The sequence below is a fragment of the Amphiura filiformis genome, chromosome 14 (genome assembly GCF_039555335.1).
Source record: "Amphiura filiformis chromosome 14, Afil_fr2py, whole genome shotgun sequence".
Lineage (NCBI taxonomy): Eukaryota > Metazoa > Echinodermata > Ophiuroidea > Amphilepidida > Amphiuridae > Amphiura > Amphiura filiformis.
The window spans coordinates 14,101,743-14,113,253 of NC_092641.1; the positions used below are offsets into that span (position 1 = coordinate 14,101,743).

The window sequence follows — 11,511 nt, forward strand, 5'->3', positions numbered from 1 at the left end:
TACTCTATAGAGCAAGGGACAGTCTACATGTACATGCAGAACTGCTAATAGTTTTGGTGGATACTCTGTAGAGCAAGGGACAGTGTACATGCAGAACTCCCAATCAGCATTGGACAGCCGGTATCACAGAGCAAAATGCTACTCAATTCTGATCACTTTGCTACACAATTATGGAAATGTGTAGCAATTTTAGGCCATAGACTTATACAGTGAAGTGTGCAAATGTAACAAAAATCAAGTAGTGCAAGCTGATAATGCCATGCATAAAAATGTCTTGTGTCCAACGCTGCTCAAAATAGTTTTGGTCTGAAGAAGGCCAAGTTAATCCTGACAAAGGCCTCACAGTGAACCAGTTTAAATTCGCAATCTTAAGAATAAAATTAAAAAAAAAAATAAGCGACTGTGTTTACCGACATGGGACTAAACCTATTGCCACTTACCAGTTTTTCTCAGTGAGTGTGGCATGTGTTAGCTGTGTTCTTGTAGCACCATACATTTGATTTCTGAATGACTTCACCAATAGCTCAGTACTGGGGTATCCTTGGTAACAGCTTGGCAACAGACTCATCAGAGTGCTTGGATCTGTTAAATATATTGAAATTGACACAAACAGTTATGATTGTTTATGGTTCAGAGATACATAAACTGAGCTCAAAAAGAAACTTCACAACGTCATACCGTAGAAACCCGTATACAAGGAATAGTAGCGACTGTGATGATAGTATATTTCACGCTAGCGCCTCCACAATATTATATCATTATGGAATTTGAGCAAATCATTTACCGACACAAGCAGGTATACAATGTATTATTTTATCTTTATTTAGATCTCACGAGCATAGCTCACTTGGCAAGGCATAAGACTTTGGTTCTTTAGATCGGAAGATGGTGAGTTCGAGCCTCATCACGGTCACACAAACTTTTATAAACAAAATATTGTTCAAACTTTTCATTTATATTTTCTTGCATTTTCTAAAGACTCCTTTCGTGATCATTTTTTTTCATATTTAGTTTAATTTATTCTATTGTTTTTCTTTTATTGTTTCTTTTCTTTGTCTTTTTTTTCTTGTTTAATTTAATTTTTTCTTTATTTTTCTTTGATTCATATAATATTGGCAGGATAAGGAGAGGAGGAACTAAAGACCCATTCAGTGATTTGCTCATGTCGGTCGTGAACGGATTCGATAAAAATCATCAAAATTCACCTTTGTCATTGTCATAGATGTGGTAACATAGCCTGCTAGTGGTTCAGCAGAAAACCGTGTGACACATAATGTACATTTGGCTACATTTTATTATACGATAAATACGAATTTATTAAACATGGTAACAAATATTCTCTAGCAGATCGGTTATACGATGGAACTGGTAGGCATAGGCCTATTGTAAATTCGGGATATTAAATATCTTCCTGACGAGACAGATCTGCGCATGTGGTCAAAGACGATTCCTTACTAGCCACAGACCGTCCGCTGGAATTAGTTGAACATGAACCATTCGCTATGGCTGTTGGTCGGACCTCTCATCTCTCCACATCGATTGTGACCTATAATCCCGACATTGCCCTTATGAACTCACATCCTCCTGTTTTATTCAATACGCTGGCGAAGTTACGTAATAATCGGATTAACTACCATAGCAATAGGTGAAAACAATTTTTGAATATACCGCGTTATACACTGATACGTTCAGGCGGTACCTCTTCATTGAACCATATCATGCTGCACCTGTAAGATTAGTATCTTTGAAAAGACCAGTATTGTATTCAATCTATGATTGCAGACATACACAGTACAGGTGATGAGTGTAACCTGCTTATAGCGCAGCGCGATATGTTCAAAATTGTTTTCACCTATTGCTATGGTAATTAATCCGATTAATTACGTAACTTCACCAGCGTATAATGGCCGAATAAATTCTGACCATCACTTGGCTTGTTGGATTCGTCTATACTACAATTAAGCTGTCGGAAGTGACGTAATAATCGCAATAACTACCATCAAGCAGATTGCACTAATCACCCGCGTATGTCACCAAACATAGATTGAATACCACTCTTTTCATAAATACTAATCTTACATGGCGAGTGATTAGCATTTCTTTGACAACTATGGTTCAATGCATAGGTGCCACGTGAACGATGAAGTGCAGGGCAATTCAAATTGTATTCATCAATTGCTATGGTAGTTAATCCGATTAATTACGTCACATCGACAGCTAATAGCCTATGAGTATGGGTTCAAGTGGAACAAAAAATAGTGTATGTCCATTGCTAGCTATGGTAATTAATCATGTTAGTGTTTACATCACTACTTCGGTGAAGACAAGAGAAGTGTGTCTTCTCTACCAACGCCTGTGATATAACAGGTGCAAGCGAAACAAAACTGAATGACCAGAATAGTTTCCTTTGTCAGATGAATTGATTGAAGTTTTTGAAGACACTCTATTCTTGATGGGACAATAGATTCAAATATGGAATAATTATTATTCCTCATCTATTTTTTTATTGAAAAAACTGCAATTGTGGCAACAGAACAATATTTATTTTGATTTCATTTCAAGTAGAAACAAAATCGTGCTTAAGCCAAAAACGCACCCTACCTACCATTCCTCAAGAATTGGGATGGCACAAAGGTGCAACATAGGTATTAATTGCAAAGACGAGGACAGACAAGTAGTTACAACAAATCTGTCTAACCGTGTGTTTCGCTATTATTTAGAATAAATGCTTTTTCTAGTTTCTATAAAACCACAAAATTACTAAAAAAAACTATAAAAAAAAACCTAAAAAAACTAAAAAAAAAAAATTAAAAAAACACACCTAAAATTAAAAGTAGAAAGGTAGATTTGCAGAAAGATAAAAAGAACATGTCAACAAGTTAAAATTAAACGAGAATGAAAAACGGAACGGTGCCCGGACCATGCTCTCTTCAGTTCCAAAGTCTGACGCTCTATCAATTGAGCTATACGATCCTGATATACGAAACAGTCGTTATTATGTCAATACAATTGATTGGTGTTACAACATACTTAGATGGAATGCATATCCACCCAGTGCCAGTATATATTTGCTCAAACTCCAAATACAAAAAGCAACCAATTTTATTGAGGGCGTTTCTTAGGTATATCCTTGTAGACGGGGTTTTACGGTATCTTGAAATCCTGTCTATAAAATTCTACCAAAATTACACACAGGTTTATTTCAATGCTCTACTCTTAACACATGTCAGTAACCAAACAGTTATCCAACTGACACAACAGCAAAATGCACTGACATGGAACAGCTTCCTGGACCACATTCACAGCCCCGCCCTGTTTCATGAAAAAAGTGTATGAAAAGCAGAAAGCAGGACCGTTTTATCATCAGAGCAAGGATCTTGTGTGCATTCTCACAGATTTTTTGTGCTGGGTACCAAATGTTGGGCTGTGAAAGTGGAGGAAGTCCAGGAAGCTGTCCCATGCCAGTGCATTTTTGCTGTTGTGTCAGTTGGACAACTGCTTGGTTACTGACATGTGTTTTGAGTAGAGTATAAAAAGTAATCCTTTGTGTAATTTTGGTTCATTTTGATTGACAGTATTTTAAGATATGACCTTGTGATTCACAAGTTGTAAAAAATTATAAGTTTCTTTTTGAGCTCAGTTTATACATGTATGAGATTCAATACCGTTGTTTGAAGTTTTAGTAATTTGTGCTTCATTTGATTTATTTTAATGTTTTTTATTTTACTGCTTCAGCAAATACCCGACTAGCAATGGGTTATTCCAGTTAAAATCCATACACCCCCTGGAAGACATGACCTTAATCTCCCACACAGGGAGTATAGATATCAAATGCGGTTACCTAAATGGGAGATTAATATTTAAGGTCATGTCTTCCAAAGAAAAAAGTATCTCACCTTCTTTAGAGTTGATATGTGAGTTGAATGTTGGCAACAAGAACAGATTGACATCAAGTGGTAGCAGTTTTCTGTTGATGCCAGCCATAATACCACAATGGGATAGAGATGCACAGCCTGTGATGTAAAAAAATGGAAATGACAACCGAATCTGGTGTAAATTCAAAACCTTGTTTACAGTAATAATAATGCAACATGCCATGCATTGTGTAGCGATGTGTATATCTCAGTAGTTTCATTAAAGATAAAACTGTACATCAGCGGTAAAGGCAGCATTTGAAGGTCGCCACCAAGCACAAGCTTTGAAAACAAAACACAAAAACAAGAAACAGACAAAAATAAAACATTCCATGCTCTTTTTTGTTATTGCGAAATATGACCTGGTCCAGTCCAATCAGGCTAAAGTCATATTTGAGGAGACTCGATCTGACAAAAGGCTTCAGTATTAATATATTTAAAATCTTTCTTACCAATCATTTTGCAACAACTCATTTTCTCTCCCTAGCAAATGGAAGGTTGAAAGTGAAGTACATGTATGAAATTTGGCAGATATGTAGACCAGGCATGAGGTTTTATCTATGACTCTATTACCCCCCCGACCCATTATTCAAAATCGCCCACTGTGATTTGTTGAAACGCGTCACATGAAAGACCTTTAATTAAGAAATAAAGGGTAATGCATGATCCTTTACATCAAATAATGTGTGTCGAGGCAGTAAAAGCGTAAATAATGGGTGAGGTAGCGAACTCATTATTTAAATGTTTTTACTGCCGAGGACACATTATTTGCGTGTAAAGGATAATGCTGCACCCTTTATTTCTATTCTATTACCACAAAATAGTGTGATTTAAAAAGAAAATATCAATTTTTTTGCCCAAATATTTCAAATTGTTTACCATAAGGTGGAGTGCATACGCGTAGGCAAAGCGTATGCACATTCCAATAACACAACCTAACATTCCATTCTCCCTATAAGCAGGTATGCACATACAATAACACACCCCTGACATTCCATTCTCCCCTACATAAGCAGGTGTGCTGTGCGCTCTGCTGTGCGCTGTGTTGATAGAAGAACATAAAGTTTGTTGCCCTTGACACTTTATCGCTAATTAATGGTGTGTCACGTGACGCGTTTCAACAAATCACAGTGCGCGATTTTGAATAATGGGTCGTGGGGGTAATAGAATTAGCAATAAAGTGGCCAGGGCAACAAACTTTATGTTCTTCTCGCATCACAGTGCACAGCAAAGCACGATGCAGTATATCATTTACCTTGCCAAAAAGAAATTAAAACATCAGTAATTCTTACCTTTATAATTCAGTTTGGAATCTTTGAATAGTTTATCCAATGTCTGCTGCATGGCTTGCATAGATTGAAGCTCAAAGTCTTGGTGATTGGCTCGATTCTGTACAAATACTGAAAAAAAAAAATATTTACAGAACTTCAAGTTTTCAAGATTTACGTTGAAATTGAACAGTTCAATACATTATGGAAGTTCTTATTTATTGTTTTCTTTAATAGAACAATTTAATAAGTAGAACTAGTTCTGTGACATTGTACTTGTGCCTTCAGTTACTTGAGGGCACAATCAACTCTTTATGCCAGAGGCAAATAACAATAATGCCCTGAATTGTATAAACCACAGTTCATACATAGTTCATAACATTCAGTGAGTGCATTTCATCAAAATAATAACAAAATTTCTTAAACATGTGATTTTCCAACTGTTTCCTACCCTTTGGTCCTGGAGATGGTGTTGGTGGTTTCCTTACCTATATTAGGGAAGTAATCCTCTGTTTCCTCCACACTGGACTCATCATGCTTTGGTCCTGGAGATGGCGTTGGTGGTTTCCTTACCTATATTAGGGAAGTAATCCTCAGTTTCCTCCACACTGGACTCATCATGCTTTGATCCTGGAGATGGCATTGGTGGTTTCCTTACCTTTATTAGGGAAGTAATCCTCTGTTTCCTCCACACTGGACTCATCATGCTTTGGTCCTGGAGATGGTGTTGGTGGTTTCCTTACCTATATTAGGGAAGTAATTCTCTGTTTCCTCTACACTGGACTCATCATGCTTTGATCCTGGAGATGGCATTGGTGGTTTCCTTACCTATATTAGGGAAGTAATCCTCTGTTTCCTCCACACTGGACTCATCATGCTTTGATCCTGGAGATGGCATTGGTGGTTTCCTTACCTATATTAGGGAAGTAATTATCTGTTTCCTCTACACTGGACTCACCATGCTTTGGTCCTGGAGATGGTGTTGGTGGTTTCCTTACCTATATTAGGGAAGTAATTCTCTGTTTCCTCTACACTGGACTCATCATGCTTTGATCCTGGAGATGGCATTGGTGGTTTCCTTACCTATATTAGGGAAGTAATCCTCTGTTTCCTCCACACTGGACTCATCATGCTTTGATCCTGGAGATGGCATTGGTGGTTTCCTTACCTATATTAGGGAAGTAATTATCTGTTTCCTCTACACTGGACTCACCATGCTTTGGTCCTGGAGATGGTGTTGGTGGTTTCCTTACCTATATTAGGGAAGTAATCCTCTGTTCCCTCCACACTGGACTCATCATGCTTTGGTCCTGGAGATGGTGTTGGTGGTTTCCTTACCTATATTAGGGAAGTAATCCTCAGTTTCCTCCACACTGGACTCATCATGCTTTGATCCTGGAGATGGCGTTGGTGGTTTCCTTACCTTTATTAGGGAAGTAATCCTCTGTTTCCTCCACACTGGACTCATCATGCTTTGATCCTGGAGATGGCATTGGTGGTTTCCTTACCTATATTAGGGAAGTAATCCTCTGTTTCCTCCACACTGGACTCATCATGCTTTGATCCTGGAGATGGTGTTGGTGGTTTCCTTACCTATATTAGGGAAGTAATCCTCAGTTTCCTCCACACTGGACTCATCATGCTTTGATCCTGGAGATGGCATTGGTGGTTTCCTTACCTATATTAGGGAAGTAATCCTCTGTTTCCTCCACACTGGACTCATCATGCTTTGATCCTGGAGATGGTGTTGGTGGTTTCCTTACCTATATTAGGGAAGTAATTCTCTGTTTCCTCTACACTGGACTCATCATGCTTTGATCCTGGAGATGGCATTGGTGGTTTCCTTACCTATATTAGGAAGTAATCCTCTGTTTCCTCCACACTGGACTCATCATGCTTTGATCCTGGAGATGGCATTGGTGGTTTCCTTACCTATATTAGGAAGTAATTATCTGTTTCTCTACACTGGACTCACCATGCTTTGGTCCTGGAGATGGTGTTGGTGGTTTCCTTACCTATATTAGGGAAGTAATCCTCTGTTCCCTCCACACTGGACTCATCATGCTTTGGTCCTGGAGATGGTGTTGGTGGTTTCCTTACCTATATTAGGGAAGTAATCCTCAGTTTCCTCCACACTGGACTCATCATGCTTTGATCCTGGAGATGGCATTGGTGGTTTCCTTACCTTTATTAGGGAAGTAATCCTCTGTTTCCTCCACACTGGACTCATCATGCTTTGATCCTGGAGATGGCATTGGTGGTTTCCTTACCTATATTAGGGAAGTAATCCTCTGTTTCCTCCACACTGGACTCATCATGCTTTGATCCTGGAGATGGCATTGGTGGTTTCCTTACCTATATTAGGGAAGTAATTCTCTGTTTCCTCTACACTGGACTCATCATGCTTTGGTCCTGGAGATGGTGTTGGTGGTTTCCTTACCTATATTAGGGAAGTAATCCTCTGTTTCCTCCACACTGGACTCATCATGCTTTGGTCCTGGAGATGGTGTTGGTGGTTTCCTTACCTATATTAGGGAAGTAATCCTCTGTTTCCTCCACACTGGACTCATCATGTTTTGGTCCTGGAGATGGTGTTGGTGGTTTCCTTACCTATATTAGGGAAGTAATCCTCAGTTTCCTCCACACTGGACTCATCATGCTTTGATCCTGGAGATGGCATTGGTGGTTTCCTTACCTTTATTAGGGAAGTAATCCTCTGTTTCCTCCACACTGGACTCATCATGCTTTGGTCCTGGAGATGGTGTTGGTGGTTTCCTTACCTATATTAGGGAAGTAATCCTCTGTTTCCTCCACACTGGACTCATCATGCTTTGATCCTGGAGATGGCATTGGTGGTTTCCTTACCTTTATTAGGGAAGTAATCCTCTGTTTCCTCTACACTGGACTCATCATGCTTTGGTCCTGGAGATGGCATTGGTGGTTTCCTTACCTATATTAGGGAAGTAATCCTCTGTTTCCTCCACACTGGACTCATCATGCTTTGATCCTGGAGATGGTGTTGGTGGTTTCCTTACCTATATTAGGGAAGTAATTCTCTGTTTCCTCTACACTGGACTCATCATGCTTTGGTCCTGGAGATGGTGTTGGTGGTTTCCTTACCTATATTAGGGAAGTAATCCTCTGTTTCCTCTACACTGGACTCATCATGCTTTGATCCTGGAGATGGCATTGGTGGTTTCCTTACCTATATTAGGGAAGTAATTCTCTGTTTCCTCTACACTGGACTCATCATGCTTTGGTCCTGGAGATGGTGTTGGTGGTTTCCTTACCTATATTAGGGAAGTAATCCTCTGTTTCCTCCACACTGGACTCATCATGCTTTGGTCCTGGAGATGGTGTTGGTGGTTTCCTTACCTATATTAGGGAAGTAATCCTCAGTTTCCTCCACACTGGACTCATCATGCTTTGATCCTGGAGATGGCATTGGTGGTTTCCTTACCTTTATTAGGGAAGTAATCCTCTGTTTCCTCCACACTGGACTCATCATGCTTTGATCCTGGAGATGGTGTTGGTGGTTTCCTTACCTATATTAGGGAAGTAATCCTCAGTTTCCTCCACACTGGACTCATCATGCTTTGATCCTGGAGATGGTGTTGGTGGTTTCCTTACCTATATTAGGGAAGTAATCCTCTGTTTCCTCCACACTGGACTCATCATGCTTTGATCCTGGAGATGGTGTTGGTGGTTTCCTTACCTATATTAGGGAAGTAATCCTCTGTTTCCTCCACACTGGACTCATCATGCTTTGGTCCTGGAGATGGCATTGGTGGTTTCCTTACCTATATTAGGGAAGTAATCCTCTGTTTCCTCCACACTGGACTCATCATGCTTTGGTCCTGGAGATGGTGTTGGTGGTTTCCTTACCTATATTAGGGAAGTAATCCTCTGTTTCCTCCACACTGGACTCATCATGCTTTGGTCCTGGAGATGGTGTTGATGGTTTCCTTACCTATATTAGGGAAGTAATCCTCTGTTTCCTCCACACTGGACTCATCATGTTTTGGTCCTGGAGATGGTGTTGGTGGTTTCAACATCTCAGCTCTCTTCAAGAATTCAATAAGATTGATGTCGACAAACCAATCTTGTACAACAATAACAGCGTGACAGACGGTGAAGAGGAATGCTGCAAGCTGTAAGGACTAAAAAGAAAAACATTAAAGAACATGCCAATTAGTAAAATTATCTGGTGTATGATAGTCACCCAAAATCAAGTACAATCAAAGCCCTGCCCCCAGTACCCAATTCAATCAGATTAATTGCTTCTGAATACAAGGAATATCCTTCTGATATCAAATAATTTCTAATGTCCTAATATCAAATCAATTAAAACAAATCAAATTATTTGATACTAGGACATTCCTCGTATTCAGAATGCAATTTGGTTTGTACGATGTGCTCCCATATCCCACAAAAAATACTGTGCAAATATTGCTCTCTGATCCCTTCCGGCACCAGATACCCAAGACCGAATTAACAATACTTGTATTTTGTTGTTGGTGACCGGGTTAGGTGAACTCACAATATTGTTGTACATTGAACTTATATTAGCCCCAACTCCCTCTCAGAGTGGAAAGAATTAGGAAGGAAGAAAGAAGATGAAGAGAAAATATTGTGCTTCCTCAATACCAAGACCAAATGAACCATAATCACTTCCTCAATGCTTGTATTTTGTTGTTGGTGATCTCGCAATACTGAGCTACTGAACTTGAATTAGTACAGCCTTTCAGGTTAAATAAATATTGTCCAATGTTGTACAGGGATATATGCAACTAGTATTATACTTGTTATAAGGCTCTATTAATAATATCCATGACTTCAAACGGGTGAACAATATTTTTCCCGCTTTGATTGTTCAGAAAATGGCTAATTTATGATTTTTTTCTTCAGCTGTGTTAAGCTCAAACTTTATCATACGCAAATTGTGTGTGCTCATACAGTGATTTTGAAATTGCAACCCACACACCCAAAAAGATTATGCCCTGAATAACACTGAATCATATTTTCAATTTATTGTAGCAAAAGGGCATATTGGTGCTTGGAAACTTCTTCAATTAGACCAGGAACCTAAGGTTCAAAATGCCAAAACTCCCAATTCTTTTTCTTTTGTTGTAGGTGAAGTAAAAATGTAATCAGGATTCAGTGTGGGGAAATGGAAAAAATCTGTACATATATCGACAAGGAAGACATAAATAGACCAATTTGAAGTTAACATTAAATACCATTTGGTCACTTCAGATGGTTTAAATTGGAGCAGGCATAAGGTAAAATATTGAAAATTATGTAAAATGGCAAAAAAATTTGCTTCACTTCAACAAAATATATGTTGCTTTTAGTACAAATAAGAACTGTAATTAAATTTCATGTTTTTCTTTAAAATGCCCAAAAGAAATTTAAACAGAAATTGTCTACATTATATAGAAACAATGGCTAACTGGAAGCATTATAAACCAGCTATGGAAATGGTGCACTTGGTAACTGAACACCAAGGAGTCTGATTTGAAAATAGCAAGTGACAAAAAGTGGTTGGGTGTCTTTATTTTTAACTTTCAGCTCGGAGACATATCAGAACTTAGAAATCAATTCATACAGATGGTTCCCAAGCAGATTCTCATGCTTTGCAAGACCATCAGATATAACAGCAAAAACTGGATGGTGGTATAACATTATAAATTCTATATTTATAAATTATTTATTAATGGCCATTTAGCTGTTTGGTTACACATTTGATATTGTTTCAGTTATAATCTGTTAGCATAATCATAATGCTTGCATATATCGAGAAAATCTTGTAGGAGGGATACACACCTATTTTCACGCAAATGTTTTACGATTTATTACCATTTCCATTAATTGTATAAAATCTTATTTTCCTTCTGAGGTCACCTACAAATATCGGGAAAAGGTATATCAATATATATTAATTGCTCTCATTAGTAGGTACTATTCCAATGTATAATCATGCTGAGTTTGAAGAAGCTACCATCTGAAGTACCAAAGTTATAAGAGAAGAGGTAGAACTTATTGAATGACCCTCGTAATGTAAGTCTGTTGGGGTGTATGTGTGTAAAAAGCTCTGTCAGTTTGGATCCGAATATCACCAAATGGGAGATTAAGGAAGACACAAGGAGTGTTATAAACTACATTCGGTTGAAATCGGAGGTCAAAGGTTAAATTTTAAACTTTGTCCGATTCGGCTTAAAATTGGTGAGAAAGCCCAATCCTTGGAATGAGGGGAATGTGAAAAAAAAATACAATTGAGGTCATCCAATGTCAAAGGTCATCATTGGGTCAAATTTGAAACTTTGCCC

The 11,511-nt window shown here is 38.5% G+C and overlaps 1 protein-coding gene across 1 annotated transcript in view; it reads right to left on the reverse strand.

The window, feature by feature from the left end:
* LOC140169757 (nonsense-mediated mRNA decay factor SMG9-like) overlaps positions 1 to 11,511 on the reverse strand; it is a 44,489-nt gene that overhangs the window by 2,225 nt on the left and 30,753 nt on the right. Inside the window, exons 9-12 of the mRNA XM_072193063.1 lie at positions 9,153 to 9,342; positions 5,207 to 5,314; positions 3,897 to 4,013; positions 441 to 582 (exon numbers count right to left, since the gene is read on the reverse strand). Of these exons, the coding sequence (XP_072049164.1) occupies positions 441 to 582; positions 3,897 to 4,013; positions 5,207 to 5,314; positions 9,153 to 9,342 (557 nt within the window). The remainder of the gene's footprint in view (positions 1 to 440; positions 583 to 3,896; positions 4,014 to 5,206; positions 5,315 to 9,152; positions 9,343 to 11,511) is intronic.